This window comes from Poromitra crassiceps, assembly GCF_964638095.1.
Source record: "Poromitra crassiceps genome assembly, chromosome: 4".
NCBI lineage: Eukaryota > Metazoa > Chordata > Actinopteri > Beryciformes > Melamphaidae > Poromitra > Poromitra crassiceps.
This window is the reverse complement of record NC_139626.1, coordinates 38075467-38096706: the sequence shown is the minus strand read 5'-3', so window position 1 is coordinate 38096706 and position 21240 is coordinate 38075467. Positions and strand designations below refer to the sequence as shown.

The 21240-nt window shown below is 45.8% G+C and overlaps 1 protein-coding gene across 1 annotated transcript; it reads left to right on the top strand.

The window, feature by feature from the left end:
- The first annotated feature begins 1376 nt into the window (after positions 1-1376).
- On the top strand, positions 1377-21070 carry ldlrb (low density lipoprotein receptor b). The gene is made up of 18 exons (XM_083634514.1): positions 1377-1513; positions 10416-10541; positions 10961-11083; positions 11501-11878; positions 12179-12301; positions 12764-12886; positions 13209-13331; positions 13659-13787; positions 13969-14140; positions 14242-14469; positions 15049-15167; positions 15311-15450; positions 16095-16236; positions 16337-16489; positions 16599-16769; positions 17843-17920; positions 18040-18200; positions 18982-21070. Exons 1-18 carry the CDS (start codon positions 1444-1446, stop codon positions 19018-19020), a joined length of 2598 nt encoding a protein of 865 aa, XP_083490640.1. The 5' UTR covers positions 1377-1443; the 3' UTR covers positions 19021-21070.
- The last annotated feature ends 170 nt before the right edge of the window (positions 21071-21240 follow it).

Sequence of the window (21240 nt, the reverse complement as noted above, 5' to 3'; positions counted from 1 at the left end):
ACTATGTGAGACTGGGACCACAGCTTCTCCAGACGGCAGACAGAAACAAAAGTGCCCCACTTTAAAAAAATAAATCTGTAGAAATTAGAGGTGGAAAAGTGGTTCACATGAAAGTCAAGTAGTATGGGGAGGAACCCTTGAGTCTGGCAGCTGTTGGTGAAGATCCCCCCCTCCCCACACACACTGCCTCATCTGTTGGCTATGGGTATGGAACGCTGTTTTACACTGACTCGTGCATCTTGTGCATAACCCCACAGTACATGCACCCCCCCCCCCCCCCCCCCCCACCATCCCATACCTGGCCTCCTGCTAGAAAACATCCACAACATCCCCCTGTTTTACACCAAGCACACACACACACACACACACACACACACACACACACACACACACACACACACACACACACACACACACACACACACACACACACACACACACACACACACAGGCTGATTGATAACAGCTGCTGACACACACACACACACACACACACACACACACACACACACACACACACACACCCCTTCTCTACCTCTCTATTCCCCCCTTCAAAAACCCTATAGTATGCCTAGGTGTTACTTATTTGTCATACTCATTAGTGATTTCTTTTTTTAATTGTATCCTACTTTATGGTTGTTTCTCCTCTGGAATCAATGTATTCCCTATTGGTTTAGATATTACAGTGTTACTGTGTAGTAGTTTTTTGCAAGTCACCCTCTCTCTTCACTGAATGCAGTCAGATTAGAACGGACTCTCTTTCTTTCTCTCTCTCTCTCTCTCTCTCTCTCTCTCTCTCTCTCTCTCTCTCACACACACACACACACACACACACACACACACACACACACACACACACACACACACACACACACACACACACACACACTCTCTCTCTCTCTCTCTCTCTCTCTCTCTCTAAAAAAGGATGGATGGTGGGGTGAGGCAAGGACGACACACGCACACGAACATGCGCATACACACACACACACACGCACGCACGCACGCACGCACGCACACACCCAACACACACACACACACACACACACACACACACACACACACACACACACACACACACACGCACGCAGGCACGCACGCACGCACACACACACACAGACAGAGTGATAACAGCAACATTGTGGCTCCTCCCCCCGGCGGTGCTCACGTCCAATTTTAAACATCACACCACTGTTGTAGCCCCGCCCTCCTGTCAGCCTCATAGAAATGGTCAGAGATGTGACTCAAACCAAACACACCCCAAGATTTTACCAACACTCACGCGTCTCTCCTCTCTGTCTCTCTCTGTGTGTGTCCGGTTAAACAAAAAGGCTTTCTTTGCAGTTATTTCACCCCTCAAACCACAGCCCAGTCCAGTCCTCCATAGCCTACCTGTGACTTTTACAACCGCGTGTGAGAGTGTGACTGGCCGGAGGAGAGGAGATGATTGGGATGTGGAGGAGACTCGCCACATGCTGCGTGCTGCTGCTTATGCTGATTCACGCTCAAGCGGGTAAGTGGAGGAGATACAGAGGGATGCTCACTCACTGTGTGTAGGCTAGGCTAAATGAATGGCGCTTTCTTGAAAGTTTGCATGTTTTTCCTCGCTTCAGCGACATGTGAAGAGCTCAAACAGCATCCATCCCTGTCAGCGTCTGCATGCCGTGTAATATGCCTCACAAGGTGGCTTTATTTTGAGAGTTGTCCCCTTCCATTGACTCGCGATATTTAGGCGACGTATTTTCGTAAACTAGCATTAAAGTGACTTTTGTTGTGGTCTATAAAACAGTAATAGTCGAAGTCCATTGCAATGTAGACCTACGTTGTTTAGTGGGAGGAACAAAGCGCGTATGATGATGTTGAGATGGGAAAAGATGTGGTTCATTGTAAATTCCCCTTGTTAAAATAATGGTTCGAGAAATATGCCAATTATTCGATAGTGTAGGCTTGGATAGTCATTTCTGTAGGCGCGTTTTGAAGGGGGTTTTACGCACGGCGGGGTGATTTTACGCACGGCGGGGTGATTGGCTACTTTGGCCGTGGAACGCGGTCTGAACCGGTCTGAGCAGCCAATCCCGTCGGCTCGTGCCGCCGGCTGGTTTCAACTTTCATGTGGGCGGAAGAGCCGAAAGGGTGCGGCTAAAGTCTAACATCATCGTCATCATCATCATCCACCCCGGCCCGCACACCGTATTGTCTGGAGGAAAGGGGATGCGGGAAATTAGCTGGACATTAGATCCTTTCGCTTTCAGACTGACGAGAAAAGGGCACACACACACACACACACACACACACACACACACACACACACACACACACACACACACACACACACACACACACACACACACACACACACACAACGCACACAACACACACACACACATGCACTTTGGAGTAATTGATAGGCTATTTTGCAATACAAGATGATTCAACATAAATATTGTACTGTATTTTGCAGAACAAGATGATAGGCATATTTTGTGTGTGTGTGTGTGTGTGTGTGTGTGTGTGTGTGTGTGTATATGCCCCCCCCCCCCCCCCCCCCCCCCCCCCACACACACACACCCCTCCCCCTTTGCTCATGCCAGTCTATCCCTGGACCTGTCACACGCACATGTCACATGCATAGGCCTGAGGAATGTAAAGATTTACACGTATCTTTACAATGTGCCATTATTGTGAGGCAAAAAAAAAAAAAACACGTTTGTTGAAGGAGTGAACATAATGCCCTTAAGGCCGTCAATGTGCTGAGAATTAACCTGCCTTCAACCTCGCTCTGCCAGCTGCTGCAATAATCCTCCAATAATCTCAACTCTCTGATGAGAGATTTTCAGATTAGAACTTTGGTCTAGTTTTTTCTCTCCAGTCCACGGCTCTCCCTCTCAAATCTGCTTCACTATAAAGTCGCTATTGAGTACCACAAATATAGTCTATTTCACATCCCACCCAAGTCAGCCATTTTGTGTCTAAAATGCAGGAAGTAGCACAATATAAGAATTTGACAGCATGCACTGATCAGTGCATGCGCGTGTGCGCAAGTGCGTGTGTGTGTGTGATCAGGGTGTCAGACAGCGGTCTGGCTGCGGTCTGTTCAGCATCACCTCTTCATGTTTAGCTGCTTCTCAAACGAGGTGCAGGCGTGCACTCTATAACCTACTGTAGTAAAACCACAGCTCGGTTTCTTTCTGTGTGGGGGACTGGCTGCTTTCACTCACTTCAGATGAGACTTGAACCACTCGCTGTGGAGCTGCCTCTCTGTATCTCTACCATACTGTGTGTGTTTCCATGCAAATGGATTTCACTCGCAGCGCTTTGCATCCTTGATTCTGACTAGGTAGTGAGCAGCACATTTATTCTGACTAGGTAGTGAGCTGAGCAGCACATTGACTAGGTAGTGAGCTGAGCAGCACATTGACTAGGTAGTGAGCAGCACATTGACTAGGTAGTGAGCAGCACATTGACTAGTAGGTAGTGAGCAGCACATTGACTAGGTAGTGAGCAGCACATTGACTAGTAGGTAGTGAGCAGCACATTGACTAGTAGGTAGTGAGCAGCACATTGACTAGTAGGTAGTGAGCAGCACATTGACTAGGTAGTGAGCAGCACATTGACTAGTAGGTAGTGAGCAGCACATTGACTAGGTAGTGAGCAGCACATTGACTAGTAGGTAGTGAGCAGCACATTGACTAGTAGGTAGTGAGCAGCACATTGACTAGTAGGTAGTGAGCAGCACATTGACTAGGTAGTGAGCAGCACATTGACTAGTAGGTAGTGAGCAGCACATTGACTAGTAGGTAGTGAGCAGCACATTGACTAGTAGGTAGTGAGCAGCACATTGACTAGGTAGTGAGCTGAGCAGCACATTGACTAGGTAGTGAGCAGCACATTGACTAGGTAGTGAGCAGCACATTGACTAGGTAGTGAGCAGCACATTGACTAGTAGGTAGTGAGCAGCACATTGACTAGTAGGTAGTGAGCAGCACATTGACTAGTAGGTAGTGAGCAGCACATTGACTAGGTAGTGAGCAGCACATTGACTAGGTAGTGAGCAGCACATTGACTAGTAGGTAGTGAGCAGCACATTGACTAGTAGGTAGTGAGCAGCACATTGACTAGGTAGTGAGCAGCACATTGACTAGTAGGTAGTGAGCAGCACATTGACTAGGTAGTGAGCAGCACATTGACTAGGTAGTGAGCAGCACATTGACTAGGTAGTGAGCAGCACATTGACTAGGTAGTGAGCAGCACATTGACTAGTAGGTAGTGAGCAGCACATTGACTAGTAGGTAGTGAGCAGCACATTGACTAGTAGGTAGTGAGCAGCACATTGACTAGTAGGTAGTGAGCAGCACATTGACTAGGTAGTGAGCAGCACATTGACTAGGTAGTGAGCAGCACATTGACTAGGTAGTGAGCAGCACATTGACTAGGTAGTGAGCAGCACATTGACTAGTAGGTAGTGAGCAGCACATTGACTAGTAGGTAGTGAGCAGCACATTGACTAGGTAGTGAGCAGCACATTGACTAGGTAGTGAGCAGCACATTGACTAGGTAGTGAGCAGCACATTGACTAGGTAGTGAGCAGCACATTGAGCAACAGGAGGCTGGTGGAAAGTGGAAAGAATTGAAAGCCAAGCTGCAGCAGTTTGAGTCGTCTGCACTAGATGGCGACCTGCTGGTCTGGTCTGCGATTCGAAAACGTGCGTTCACTTTCCAGGCACGGTGGTGCACAGATGGTTAGAGCAAGTCCAAAGTTCCTGGCGTCTGGGAATCAAACCTCGTTGGTCCACAGTATTGATAGTATTCTGTTACATCACCACACGGCCATTTTGGTAGGAAAAGAACAGGTGATTGTGATCAATTAACAGGTGATTACAATCAAGTGGCACAAACAGCCAATGAGCTGTGTGTATTGTAGCGCCATATTGGTAGGAAAAAGGCTTGTGTTGTGACATCATCAGAATACTATGAATACTGTAGAGACCCGCTGCACCCAGTGAACTCCAAGCCCAAATGCATCATCTACATACGGTACTGGCAGATTTACTGAACCGCTACAAACCCAGATAATATGTCAGGTAAAGCATAAGCCAGTCCTAAATGCACGTACATCCTCCTGGTTACTCATTCACTGTGGGTGGGTATAGAAGCTGAGTCTTGTTTGTTCTTCTGAGTAACTCAACACACCTCTCCTCCATCACGCTTTGTGCCGTGACTGACTCTGTGCAGAGGACACACGTGGTGTGTATTCTGTATTGTGCCAGTTTGCCAATCAAAAGACAGGAATGCATTGTTTCCTCCAAGCGAAGAACGTCTCACGTTGTCACAGAGAGGAGGGTTGTTGTTGTCATGCGATGATGCGACGTCGAGACGACGACTCGTCAAACCTCTTCAAAGAATCCGCCGTTCACTCTGCCGGTTTACACTGTCTGTCAAGCAAGCATCCCTTTCTTCTCCTACGTTTGGACGTGAGGCTAGACAGTCGTCTGTGTGTGTGTGTGTGTGTGTGTGTGTGTGTGTGTGTGAGTGAGAGAGAGAGAGAGAGAGAGAGAGAGAGAGAGTAATGTAGGTTCTCTCCCAGCAGTCGGATGGCCTTACATGGCAGTGTATTGGCAGGACAGGGTGCTGGTTGTTAGGTGCAGACTGTGGGGTATAAATAGCGTCTGAATGACGATTCTCAGAAGTAAAAGCTAATTGCATTGATACACTTTGTGCTTGCCTTGAGCTCGACCTGCCGGTCAGGATGTGTGGTCTTGTGTCTCTATACTCAAGTCTCTGTAATCTACATCATCTGCGTATGCACAGTGCACACCACGTGCAGCACAACTTCTGCAGAGGTCTTATCTAAGCATGTTCCTCTCTCTGAATGAAGATGCAGTGGGAAGTAGCTCTTCTAGTAAATGTCACGTCACGCGTGTCACGCTTGTGTTTAGTGAGCAGCTGAGCTGTCTCAGCTGCAGATTTGCAGGAGGCCTTGAGGATAAAATGTGATTGTGAATCATGTGACTTCATTTTCAGAGTATTCACCTTATTCACCACGCCCACTTTTTCTCTCTTCCGCGTTCAACGCAAACGTATTTGTTCTTCCGGTTCAGCGCTAGTTGCCTTCTGTGGCTAATATTAGCCGCTAGTTAGTTATGTTATATGGCAGTAAAATGCCACTGAATGACCAAATTCGATTGATATAACTTTTAACCATTTCGAGTAACACTGTTTCCATACGGATCACCAGCGTTAGTTTGTTGTTTATAACGTGGCTATATTCATAACGTTTCTATCTCGGATGCGTTATTTCGAATCGCACATAGGTTACGGCTGGCGCAACCTATGTGGGTTTCAGGACGAAACAGCCTCGACTCCACTAACGTCATCTTTAGAGCACAATATTCCTGGAATGCAAGTTTAACTAAACAGTTACATGTCCTCTGCATTCTACTTAAAATTAAGATAGTACGGGTTGTTTTATTTTGTATGTTACATACGTATTGGCCAAGATATGTTAGTTTATGGGGGAGTAATTTTGCCACTTTAGGAGGGGAGTGTGCGCGGCCATTTTGCCTGCGGGGTTTTTGGCAAGTCAAAACGGAAATACTATTACGAAATGACGTAATGCTGAAGCGTCCATGTGTGGGCAAAGAATAAGGTGAATAGCAAGGAACCATACAAATGTGTCCGAATGACAACAAGTTCAACTCAATGGAATTACTGAGCAGCTCGTTTGCTTTCCAGTGGAATGTGTCTCAGTACAGTGGATGAGGCCAAAAAGTGCACTGGAAATAAGCTTGAGTCAGTCTTTATCATCAGCCAGGGAGAGACTTGAGCCAGTCATTATCATCAGCCAGTGAGAGACTTGAGACAGTCTTTATCATCAGCCAGGGAGAGACTTGAGCCAGTCTTTATCATCAGCCAGGGAGAGACTTGAGACAGTCTTTATCATCAGCCAGGGAGAGACTTGAGTCAGTCTTTATCATCAGCCAGGGAGAGACTTGAGACAGTCTTTATCATCAGCCAGGGAGAGACTTGAGTCAGTCTTTATCATCAGCCAGTGAGAGACTTGAGACAGTCTTTATCATCAGCCAGGGAGAGACTTGAATCAGTCTTTATCATCAGCCAGGGAGAGACTTGAGTCAGTCTTTATCATCAACCAGGGAGATACTTGAGTCAGTCTTTATCATCAGCCAGGGAGAGACTTGAGACAGTCTTTATCATCAGCCAGGGAGAGACTTGAGTCAGTCTTTATCATCAGCCAGGGAGAGACTTGAGTCAGTCTTTATCATCAACCAGGGAGAGACTTGAGTCAGTCTTTATCATCAGCCAGGGAGAGACTTGAATCAGTCTTTATCATCAGCCAGGGAGAGACTTGAGTCAGTCTTTATCATCAACCAGGGAGAGACTTGAGTCAGTCTTTATCATCAGCCAGGGAGAGACTTGAGCCAGTCTTTATCATCAGCCAGGGAGATACTTGAGCCAGTCTTTATCATCAGCCAGGGAGAGACTTGAATCAGTCTTTATCATCAGCCAGGGAGAGACTTGAGTCAGTCTTTATCATCAACCAGGGAGAGACTTGAGTCAGTCTTTATCATCAGCCAGGGAGAGACTTGAGCCAGTCTTTATCATCAGCCAGGGAGAGACTTGAGACAGTCTTTATCATCAGCCAGGGAGAGACTTGAGCCAGTCTTTATCATCAGCCAGGGAGAGACTTGAGCCAGTCTTTATCATCAGCCAGGGAGAGACTTGAATCAGTCTTTATCATCAGCCAGGGAGAGACTTGAGACAGTCTTTATCATCAGCCAGGGAGAGACTTGAATCAGTCTTTATCATCAACCAGGGAGAGACTTGAGACAGTCTTTATCATCAGCCAGGGAGAGACTTGAGTCAGTCTTTATCATCAGCCAGTGAGAGACTTGAGACAGTCTTTATCATCAGCCAGGGAGAGACTTGAGTCAGTCTTTATCATCAGCCAGTGAGAGACTTGAGACAGTCTTTATCATCAGCCAGGGAGAGACTTGAGTCAGTCTTTATCATCAGCCAGTGAGAGACTTGAGACAGTCTTTATCATCAGCCAGGGAGAGACTTGAGACAGTCTTTATCATCAGCCAGGGAGAGACTTGAGACAGTCTTTATCATCAGCCAGGGAGAGACTTGAGACAGTCTTTATCATCAGCCAGGGAGAGACTTGAGTCAGTCTTTATCATCAGCCAGGGAGAGACTTGAGTCAGTCTTTATCATCAGCCAGGGAGAGACTTGAGTCAGTCTTTATCATCAACCAGGGAGAGATTTGAGTCGGCACCTTTCAGTTGGAAAGCATTGGAGGAAACTTCACTGATCCTCCTGCCTGTCTGTCACCCAACAGTCGTCCTGGGAGGCTCATGACCCAGTTGTCGACGCGGTGGAGAAGATTAGCAGCGGCAAAATGAAAACATTTGACTGAGTTTACACTGCCCCCCCCCCCTTTCGGGAGGTGTGTGTGTGTGTGTGTGTGTGTGTGTGGGGGGGGGGGGGGGGGTGGAGGTCAGGCAGCAGCAGTATTTGACCCACTTTCCCTCCCACTCTCACCAGTGGAATGAATGAAGGACTTTCAGACAGACAGAGGAGGAGGGAGGGGGGGGGGGGGACGTCTCACTTTTCACTTTCGAAGTCCCAGGCTAGCAGCAGTGAGCCCGCCTCTTCAATTCGCTGCGTCCAGGAACAGCTGGACGATGTTGGGGAAACTCTATTCCTGGAACCCCAACTGGAAGCGTCTGTGTGTGTGTGTGTGTGTGTGTGTGTGTGTGTGTGTATGTGTGTGTGTGTATGTTAGTGGTTTCCTTGGATACATGAGTGTATAGAAGGCAGAGTATTTGCAGAACAGCCAAAGTTTTTCCTCATAATCGCTCTTACCACCAATTGACAAAACCAAACCTGGCCAACGATAACTCAAGATGGGATACAGACAGTAAACTACTGCGTACTTGTGTTGGAGGGAGGTGACCCTGCCTTGGTGACATGCCAAGGATTGAGAAAGCATCCTCCACTACTGTATTTGGCCAGAGGTGTGTGTGTGTGTGTGTGTGTGTGTGTGTGTGTGTGTGTCAGTGCTGACAGACTTGCTTGTGTTTGGAGTCCCCGCCTCCATCTGTCAGCGTGGGTCACTGTGTGGTGATGCTCTTAGGAGGAATGCCACTCTGGGACCAATGAGCAACTGGTGGTGTGATTGTTCAACTCCTCCCATGTCATTGTCTTAAAGGGACAGGGTCTGATGATGATCTGCCACGTCGAGGCCACAGGAGGAGACTCGACGGAGGATGTCTCGCGCTCGTGTGCGGCGATGACGGAGCGCGCGCTCTCACACCTTCACGCCGATGGCCTCTGAGCTTTGACCCGGCCGGGGTTCAGAGAGCTATGAAGAGACTCTGCAGCCTGAAATACTGTAGAGGCCCGGGGTCGATCTGAGGTCGCCATCTCCTCAAACTGTTAAACCACAAAACTGCAAGGTCACACATCTCCTCAGACCGTTAGACCACAAAGAGCTCGCGGGGAAGCTGCTGCTGCTACAAATAAGAGAAGTGTGTGTGAATTATGGCGCGACCCTAAACCGTGTCGTGCTGCTGTGCTGCAAGACGTAGGCGTCGTGTGGTTGATGGTGTTACTACAGTTGGGGGGAATGTACAGCACATGCGGTTAAACAAGCTACCGATATGAATTCAGTTCAAACTTTATTGGCCCGTAAGGGGAATTAGTTGCAGACAGGGTCAACAATAAAAGCACACAATAAAACGCGTAATAAAAAGACAAACGGAATAAGCGCTAAGTGTGTCGTCTTGGCTGACAAGTGGAGATTTATGCATAATGTAGTTGTACGTGCGCGCGCGCGTGCGTGCGTGCGTGTGTGCGTGTGTGTGTGTGTGTGTGTGTGTGTGTGTGTGTGTGTGTGTGTGTGTGTGCTGGTCCCACGAGGGAAGCGCTTCCTGTATCGTTGGCTCACCTTCCTGCCGCACAAGTCCGGGAACCCCACAGATGTGTGTTATCGTAATTTGTTAATCACCCGCGGAGTGAAACAAGGTGTAAAAGCTGTGTTTTTCGACACCGCCAGTAACCTTTATCTTCACAGCCTGTTTACTGTTATAGATTTCTTTCTGTGTGCAATAATGACCAGTTGAATATTAACAGCACCAGGATATCCCTTTTCTTGTGTTGACCTAAGGTCATGGTAGCTTACTGGTGCACACATTGAGAGCAGTATGTAAAGTGTACTGTATATCCAGCTTGCTGATCTGAATGTGAACGTTGTGGGTGGAGGTCACTGTAAGATAAGATTACTGTGTGTGTGTGTGTGTGTGTGCGTGCGTGCGTGTGTGTGTGTGTGTGTGTGTGTGTGTGAGAGAGAGAGAGACGCCCTGCTGAATCAAGTCTTTGCTTTCCTTCATTCACAGACGCAGCAGCTACGTGCACGTCCAGGCAGTTTAGGTGTGGGAACGGGAAATGTATCACCAGCAAATGGATGTGTGATGGAAGAGACGACTGCGGCGACGGGACCGACGAACTGCCGGAAAGCTGTGGTAAATCATTCTATCACCCCGCAGAGAAGTGTATTGATATAATGGCCTAGAGACCAATCAAATTGGAATACAGATGAATATCAGAAAATATAAACACAGAAATACAAAACAAACAAAACAAAATACAAAAACTCAAATAAAAGAAACGAAGAACCCTTTTGCAAGCGTGACTTTCTTCACCTGTATTGCCCATAAAGTAAATATCATCCACCAAAGTTACACCAGCCGACGGGCAAAAGACAATAACGACACAGTAGCAGTTAGTGTGTGTTAGTAAATGATTGATACATTTTATATATACGCTCTAAAATGATTGGCCCCTGCCAACATAGGCTTCTTCTCTCTGTCAGTATGTGAGAACACATGCAGACTGAGCTGTCTCTAACTGCCTCTTGTCTGCTTCCTGTTTCCGTCCTCAGAGGCCAAGACCTGCCTGCCGTCGGAGTTCGACTGCGGCGCTCCGCGGCACCAGTGTGTGCCATCCGGCTGGCGCTGCGACGGGGCCGCTGACTGTCAGAACGGAGCCGATGAACAGAGCTGTGGTAAGACAGTGGGAGGCTTTTTTTTATTCCCCTTGTCGAGAACAATAAATAAACAATGGTAAAACATTTCTGAGATTAAACTCAGAACATTTCTAGAAAGAAAACTCATATCATAACCTAGTAACTTCATTAATTTCACTATCTTGATAAGTATACCGGTACTTGAAGTAAGTTTTGCCATCCCAAGCCACCTTAGTCATATTCGTCTTCCATGTGTTAGTCTGTCATGTGCAGAGCAGCATAACCAAGGGAATTAATTACCTTTTGATTCCCAGTGATTTCGTGATTCTAAAAGCAAACCTAAAGTTATGATTACAACAAACAATCTCAACTTCTCAACTCCTTTTCCCAAGCTTTTGATCCTTTCCTCGCCTGCACATTTGAACCCTTCTTCCCTCCCCCCTCTCTCGCCCACAGTGGCCAAGCAATGCACGGCCGAGGAGTTCCGCTGCGCCAACGGCCAGTGCATCTCCACCGCGTTCGTGTGCGACAAGGACAACGACTGCCTGGACCGCTCGGACGAGGCCTCCTGCCCCAAGGCCACCTGCGGCCCCAACGCCTTCCAGTGCAACAACACGGTGTGCGTGCCGGGCCTGTGGGCGTGCGACGGCGACCGGGACTGCGCCGACGGCTCCGACGAGTGGCCGCAGAACTGCGCCGGACGGCTGGCGGAGAAAACGGCGGCGCCCTGCGCAGCCAAAATGTTCCACTGCGGCAGCGGCGAGTGCATCCACGCTAGCTGGCTCTGCGACGGCGACCCGGACTGCCGGGACCGATCGGACGAGGACAACTGCAGTGAGTCGTCTGCCTTTTTCGGGACATTTTATACTCTCCTCTCTCATTTCTTTCGTCATCTCTTTCTCTAACGGTTAAGCTCCTCGGAGATGTATCGTCACTTGAATTCAAATGGATACAAAATAACCAACCACCTGCACTAACTCAGTGATCAATAACACCACAAGGAATGGAATGAATCAGCCACCAGTGATCTCACTGTTGCACACATCCTGCCCTGCTCTCTCACTCTCCTCCCCCCTTTCTCTTCTGTCGTGCTCTCTGTCCATCTCCTTCTCATGCATTTGTCTTCCTTTCTAGGTCGTGCGACTTGCCGCCCGGACGAGTTTCAGTGTAACGACGGAAAATGTATCCATGGCAGCCGCCAGTGTGACAAAGAGTACGACTGCAGGGACCTCAGCGACGAGATCGGCTGCCACAAAGGTGACTCTCAGAGCCAGTCGCACCTCCTCTCTGGGAGCCACATTAGTTTCGCCCCCACGCAATTAACAAATAAACTTGACTTACAATTAACTCTGTTATATGTGACGCGGTCTGGTGAAAGACGTAACAAGTAGGCAACCCTGAAATTACACACATCAAGATAAAAGCCCCCCTCCTCCTCATATTACGCAAGTTTAGTTGTTGAAGAAGGCACTCAATATAACAGTTTTAGGATCACTAAATACCGGTTCAGCAACTTTTAGGGTGGTTTTCTCTGAATGTTGCTTTTATTAGTATAACATTCAAATAAGCACATCTTCTTCAACTGTTTTCAGAAGATTAAGATGTTTTGTCACAGGCCCTAAGATGCGCCGCAGTCAGTGTGTCATCAATTCTTTCTCTCGTGGTCAGATGACAGTTCATCCGTCTAATCGAGTTCTATTCCCCTGCTCTTCTCCCCAGTAAACGTGTGCGAAGGCCCCACCATGTTCAAGTGCCGCAGTGGGGAGTGTATCAGCATGGAGAAGGTGTGCAACAAAGAGAAGGACTGCAGGGACCGGTCAGACGAACCAATCAAGGAGTGCGGTGAGTGAAATGACACTTTCCTTCCTGGTACCGGGCATTTTTTCCTGTGACGCCCCCGATCTCTGTTTTGCCCACAGCCAAAACACATTGAGTCAGGAAGCTTTGTTTGGGAATACTCTCAGCTCCTGTTCCAACATAACATTGCTGAGAGGAAGCCACATGTTAGCTAGGAAAATATGAGCAGGACAGCAGCCACCCAAGTAGCCGGGGCTGACTGGCCAAAGGTAGTTTGTGGTTAGAATGAGTGAGTTCACTGCCGATCTGAGCTCCTATAAGGAAAAAGACTGTCATGTCATACTCTTGGTATCTGGCTGCCCAACAGGCAACAACGAGTGTTTGAGTCGAAACGGAGGCTGCTCCCACACCTGTGAGGATCTGAAGATCGGCTACAATTGCTCCTGCCCCGCTGGATACGGCCTGAAGGTGGACAAGAAAACCTGTGAAGGTGAGAGGAGCGCTCCTCACGCAGCGCTTGCATTGTGTCCTCGTTTGAACGTTACTCATTTAAAGGATCTAAAAACAGATTGAGGAGGAATTCAGGCTCACCCTGGGACCCAAACTAATGACGAGGTTTTAGAAGTAGGCCAGCATCCAGCTTTGGGTCCTGACAAGTATTTTAGGAAACCGGCATAGGAAAACTTGACTTTTGCGAGAAAATGTCCTTCACCCGCCACCAAGACAATATGGGAAGTTAAGGAAAGAAAGTGACACAAAATGTCTTTTTTGCTGCCACTCTCATTTAACCGTTGACCCCTTCCTCCCCCACCGGCAGACATTGACGAATGCGCTGACCCAGACACATGCAGTCAGATCTGTATCAACCTGCCTGGCAGCTACAAGTGCGACTGTGAGACAGGCTACGACATCGACCCAGTCACCAAGACCTGCAAGGCTGAATCAGGTATCGTTTGTATTTGCAGACAACCTTCTTCTTCTTTTAAAGTGTAAAGTGCTTTGTAACATCTACAAACAATTTTGAAACACATGAACACTGCATAGCATCGTCGGAAATGTGTGAACACCGTAAAATCTCCCGCGCTATTTGAACGCTTGACAGTAACCGCTCCACTTCTGTCCTCCAGGCACCGTCCCCTACCTGTTCTTCACCAACAAACACGAGGTGAGGAAGATGACGGTGGACCGCAGGGAGTACGTCCGTGTGATCCCCCAGCTGAAGAACGTGGCAACTGTGGACTTGGACATGCCGAGCAAGATAATCTTCTGGTCTGACCTCTCCCTGAAGAAGATCTACAGGTTAATAACACTGTGAAACCTCACTGATCCCTCCATCTCCATCACGCCATAATCTCCATCGTCATTTTGCTTACCTTCCTTTTACTCTTTACCTCCCTCAGGTCCAAGATGGACGTGGCTGGTAACTCCTCTCACCACGCGGTGGTAATTGACAGCAAGATTGAAATGCCCGAGGGCATCGCCGTAGACTGGATCCATGGCAACATCTACTGGACTGACAGCGGCATGAAGACTATCTCCGTGGCAACGACGGACGGCAGTAAGAGGAAGACGCTGATCACAGACGGCCTGGAGAAGCCGAGAGCCATTGCAGTGGACCCAGTGAATAAGTGAGTAAGGTGTCCTACACGGACAGATGTCTCGACTTTAATAACTCTCTGGGGCATCCGGGTAGTGCAGCGCTAGATTCCCTGCCTACCAACACAAGGGTCACAGGTTCGAGCCCCCGTGTTACCTTTGGCTTGGTCGGGTCGGGTGTCCATACAGGCACAATTGGCCGTGTCTGCGGGTGGGAAGTCAGATTAAGGCTATGTGTCCTGGTCGCTGCATTAGCGCCTTCTCTGGTCGGTCAGGGGGGAGGGGAACCAAGGGGTAACCATGTATCAGAGGAGGCATGTGCTAACCTACAATTCTCCCCTGATCGGCAGACAGCAGGGGGAGAAGTACAATTGGGGAGAAAAGGGGGGGGGCTTGATATATAAAAAAAATAAAAACTTTTAATGGCTCTCGGTTACTGAAAGTTACTTTTTAATGGGATCGAGGGTGGGGGGAATGATATACACATGCTAAAGAAAACAACTTTAATGACTCTCGGTTACTGAAAGTTATTTTTTAACGGGATCGACTGCAACTTTCCAGTAATTATGCAGGCTTGTGGTTCAAATTGTTATGTATCATTTGGTTTCTAGCTTCATGTACTGGACTGACTGGGGCAACAAGGCCAAGATTGAGAAGAGCGGGTTGAATGGAGCCGACCGCATCGCCTTGGTAACGGACAATATCGTCTGGCCCAATGGCATCACCCTGGGTAAGAGGACACGCCATAGACACAAAATGGAAACAGTTATTTTCCTTGGTTGATACTGTATAAGGAATATACTGCACTGCATAAATTATGCTAACAATCAGCTAAATCTCTCTCTCTCTCTCTCTCTCTCTGTGCCTGGACAGACATGGTCAGCCAGCGTCTCTACTGGGTCGACTCCAAGATGCACACTCTCTCCAGCATCGACGTGAACGGAGGAACGCGACACACTCTCATTTTCAATGAGGACAAGCTGTCCCACCCGCTCTCTCTGACTGTCTTTGAGGTTGGTGATGATGTCAAATGGCCAGGTTATTGCCACGTGTAAAAGATATCACAGGGTTTTATTTGGAAAAATTAAATTGAATGGGTAATTATTTGATATTATTACTGAAGAAGACAGCATGTTCATCCGGGCTCTACTGCCTAAAACAAATGATCTAGGTGAGAAACATTAACATAAAGTGAACTATAAGTTGGTTCTAATGACGTGAAGAATTAAAAGGGAAAGGAATGTTGATCTAAATATGAATCAACACCTTAGGGGGGGCAAATAATCCCTCGTTGGTTTCTGCTTAGCACACTGTGGTGCAATTTACACGTTTTACTAATGTATTGTGCACACTCATTATCCCATATTAATGAACTCAGCCAATTGGACAGCTTTAACTGTATTATTTCAAACCATTCAGTAGTCCTGTTAATGCCTGCAACAAGGCTGAACCAAGCCAAAGGTTTCCACGCCAGAGCGTTCCCTGCTTTATTTCCTATCAGATAGGAGCAGTGGTGTTAAGTCTTTTGTCATCATAATTTAAGCAAGCCACACGTATTGAAGAAATCGCTGCAAATAATGACCGAATGAAGCAATAAAACTAAGTCATGTCAAACTGTAATGAAATACTAAAAGTAGGGTGTTTTCCGTAATCACAGGAGAAGGTCTACTGGACTGACGTGGCCAACAGTGTGGTTATGAGCGCCAACCGTCTGACAGGAGGAAACATCACAGAGCTGGTGGAGGACCTGGACCAGCCTGAGGACATCGTCCTGTACCACAACCTCAAGCAGCCCATGGGTACAGCAGCCTCTGAGCCTGGCCACACGTCAAAACGACCGAAAACAAAACAAGTGAGCTTTCTAATGCTTTCTCTCTCATTATCCCCCCTGTCCGCTAGGTAAGAACTGGTGCAGAGAGAGTAACATTATGAACGGAGGGTGTGACTTTCTGTGCCTCCCCGCCCCTCTGATCAACCCGCGCTCTCCCAAATACACCTGCGCCTGTCCCGACGGCATGAGCCTGGGACCTGACATGAGGAAATGTGTAGCAGGTGAGCGACATGCACACACACACACTGAGGCTGTTTGTCAATAAAAACGGACGGATTTACCAAACTCAAATGTGTCTCGCTCTAACTGTATGTGTCTCTTTCCCAACAGGCCCAGTCTTCGCTCCTGTTGACACCACTACTACCTCTACTGCTACTCCCACCACCATGACTCCCACCACCACGACTCCCATCACCACTACAGCCAGAGCTACCAAAACACCTACATCCACTACATCTACCAACTCCACCCCCGGCATCGAGCCTGAGGTCACTGCTCAAGGTACAGGGCAGGAGAAGGACAGAGCAGTATATTGATAAAGTGATGCCCCCTTGTCATGGGTGTATATGTTTATATATATATATATATACCGTATATATATATATATATACCGTATAATATATATATATATATACCGTGTATATATATATATATATATATATATATATACCGTGTATATATATATATATATATATATATATACCGTATATATATATATATATATACCGTATATATATATATATATATACCGTATATATATATATATACCGTATATATATATATATATATATATATATATATATATATATATATATATATATATATATATATGTATGTATGTATATATATACACAGATGATGAAAGTGCTGATAGTAAGCTTTCAAATGATGTGTCATAAATTGAAATCTGAAAATACTTGAAGAGATTGAATGATCGTACTCCTAAAATCAACATTCAGATAAAATCGCCCTGAAAGTTGGTGAACAAGCTTGTTTTAAACTTTACACTAACAAGCTTAGTTTGCTAACAAAAAAATGTTTCCCGTAAAAAAAACTTTTATCTTGATTTGTGTGATTTATCTGCATCAGAAGACATTGGTACACAGAATTTACACCTACAATCTATAGAGTCCATGCTAAGAATGACTCAGATACTGTATAGTTTTTACACTGCCTGTCTGGTAAATGAATGCATTCTGAGGTCTGTAACAGACAGCTGTTTCACATCTAATCATGTCACTCCGCAGTCCAGAAGTCCAGTTGTTTTTTGTAGATTTCAATCAAATCAAATTAACCTGCAACATCAGAAAGATGTTACTCAGTTACTCCAGTTGTTTGGCGAAAGCTTCTAGACTACTCAGGGAAATAATCTTAAATCAATATTTTTTAAATCAAATCTTAATTTTATTTGGTAAGTAGTATGTAGCCATGTAATAAGCAGGATAATGTACAGTCATCAGACTGCTTTGAGTCAAGATTTCACTGTACATTATCCCTCATGTTAGATTAAATTAGGCTATTAGAATATTTTATAAGATTATAGAACTCAAAAATTGTGTTCTCTGCTTTTTCAGCTAACAACAGACTGGCAGTGCGGCCCAAAGAAGCCCAGGCCTCCCACCCGGCTGCTCTCTACATTGTGCTGCCCATAAGTGAGTTTCAGCCTTGTCCTATGAGATTCAGTCTAACCAGCTGTTTGATTTGATTGATCATTTCCACTGGTCCCTCTGATCTCACCACAAATGACCCCTTGACGCCCTCTCATCTGTAGTGCTGATGTGCCTGGTGGTCTTCGGAGCGGTGTTGCTATGGAGACACTGGCGTCTGAAGAACACCAACACCATCCACTTTGATAACCCGGTGTACCAGAAGACCACAGAGGACGAGCTGCACATCTGCAGGAACAGCTCCGAGGGCTACGTCTATCCTCAGGTAGCTTCACTTTAATGCCGGTGTGAATACTGGATCTACTCGCCTTCCACATCTGCTCCCGGGTCCTGTGACTACAGATGACGTCACGGCTTCATGCATTGTGATTGGCTGTACGTGGGATTAACACGTGGGATTAACACGCTCAAAATGCATGACACCTTTAGATTAGCTAACAAGCTACGCTACTGATGTTATCTGACATTTGGGAATGTTAATACATAAAGAAATATTAATCATACAAACATTCAATCATAAGGATTCAGCATTTCTCATGTATATACTTTTTGAAAATAAATGTTACGAGAGCTTAAAAATACATTATACTAGGTAATGTATGCTAATAACACATATCTACCATCTTTCTGCATGAAACATTGTGTACACACTTTCAGCTAGCTAGCTAGCAATTTGTTCTTTTATAGCTTTAGCAACCAAGCGAACATTACCTATAGCAACTAAAACAGTCAATGGTGGTCATGCTAACATTATCTAATGTTATCAGTGTTATAAATGTATCTAACATTGTCCATGTTGGATCATCAGGTTGCTTGCAAATGCGCACAAATATCTAGCTAATGTCACTTTTTGGCCGCTGCAGCAAATCATAATGCGTGAAGTCGTGGTGTCATCTGTAGTACAGGACCCGCGAGCCGATGTTGTCGGGCGAGTAGATCCGGTAGTAACACCTGACAAGTTATTATACACAGATAGCCTCTTATCGTTTGTCTCTCAAAATTGAGAAATATAGCGTTCCTCATTCAAATTCACCCTTTTTTTCCAGAGGCAAATGGTGAGCATGGAGGACGTGGACATTGCATGACGCACAGATGAAGAAGACCGTCTTATTTGAAAGCAATTTTTTTTGTTCCGACGCAAAGGTGAAGCAACAAAGGCCATCTTATGCACTGCTGCTGCTTACACGCCCCTCTCCCCTCCCCCCCCGTGACCTCATTCTGTGGCTTACGTTTCTGACCTCAGCACTGTGCCGTCCAAGTCTGAAGGAAGAAGTGAAAATGAAAAAGAAAGAGAAAAGAAAAACAGAAGATCCTTTAAGCCGTGGTTTAGTGTGACAAAACGGAAATAAAACTGTACAGGGCCATTTTGTCCGACCACAAAATGGCTTGAAATTGAAGGACTGATGCATGGTTGAAGAAGATTATTTTCTTTGCTTCGGAGCGCCGGCTCCTCGACTCCTCGACACGTTGAAGTTCCTATCGGAGAAACACTGTCTAAGCTTACTCGCTCGTCCTCTTCACTTTGTTCACTTTGCGTCATCACTTGTGACATTACATTCTCCTCTCTTTTGTGACTTCATTATCCGTCTAACTCCAGTTGCGAAGCTCACTATCATTTTACTTTCCTGAGCTGAAATATTCTGCAGAATGTTGTTTTGCACAGAGTCGGCTCGAGGCACGTTAAGGTTCTATTGGGTAGTGTTTACTGTGCCATTACAAGCAGTTATTGCGATCTCAAGATAAGGCTTATCTTTTTACAAGCACTAAGTTAACAAGGATGCACGTGCTTTTTTTGACACAGCTTGGCTTTAGTACGTGAATTTCCCCAAATTTACCTGATCCTGGGTCTTGTTTTTGCAAGTAATGTGCTACCTATCTGTGTGCCTTTTCCATCCATTTAACATTTGCCTGTCCATATTGGCAGTATTGCCCAAGTGTAGGTAAATTGATTGGGTAATAGAGTAAATGCCTTATTATTATTATTATTCTGTTTTAGTTAATACCATGGTGCTTGAGTCCCACTCAGTAGTTGCCTTACTAGTTACACTGCTGCCTATTCTTCTCTTGGGCTCAGAGTTGCACATTAAGTTAGGCATCATCTTCATCATCGTCCATTGTAGTTTTGCAGCAAACTTCAACTCCCATCTCAATCAGCACACCTATATTATTCCTCCCTTTTGTGACCAATTCCTAAAATAAGTTATTTGTGTGGTGAGAGATCATTCGGAGATGGTTTACATTGTGAGTGGAAGGGCTGCTGAATTTTCTGAAGACCAAACCGAACTGAAGGAAAAAGAAAATGTTCTGTTGTAGTGTTAGTGTGACTAGCAGAAGGTGTGTTAATGTTCTGTTGTAGTGTTAGTGTGACCAGCTGAAGGTTTGTTCAAGTCAAAAGTGGTTGAATGACATTGTGAGTGATTACTTTTCAGGACACTGTAAATAGTTTGTGTAAATATATTGTAAACACTCCATATGTTCACGGTGGCGTGTTACCTTTTTATATTTGTACATTGTAAACCAAGAAATACTGTAAATAGCTGAGATTCCTTTATTTATTTATATGAATATATGAGTGAAGGTTTTTGATTTTTGTCATCTTACTGTAGTACGTTTCTGGCTGTAAATAAGCACATCAGCACCGTCCATGGTGTTCCAGACAAGTCACTCTAACCTCTACAGTGTACATTTAAGTTATGTAACTTATGTTCAATCAAACCCTTGTTATTCTGGTCTGTTTTGTGTATATGACATCCTTAGACAACTGCATGGGTTCATCGTTGCTGCTGCGTAGCGCTCATCATTTGCAACAGCATGGCTACATGTTGTGAAATACAATAAGTTTTTGCTTGTTCCTCACTGCTTTTCTTTCACATGCAGTGGTAAATGATGATCATTTTGTTTCATAAAGTGACATTTTCTCCCCACTGTGAGATTATTGTCGAAGGCACATTTGTGCAAAGCACAATGTTTCTCCATCACACCAGAATGTATGCACCAGTCTGTAGGATGGAGTGCACAGTAACAGCCTGCTTGTTACACGCAGAACGCATTGTTCACCTTGTTGTTTGGCTATTTGAATTTGGGCACCTGTTTGTCTTTTGTTGTGCTTTGTTAAATAAAAGAAAATTATTTGTTTATCTGTCTTTCACTTTCCCAAGGGACAGTTGTACAGTTGGTACAGGAGTTGCACTGCTGACATTACATGATACAACATGATATTATACAAGCCTGATAATAACCCATATGTGACATGAGATAATGGATTAATCTCAGCACTAAACTAAAACATTTAAATTGAGCTCTCC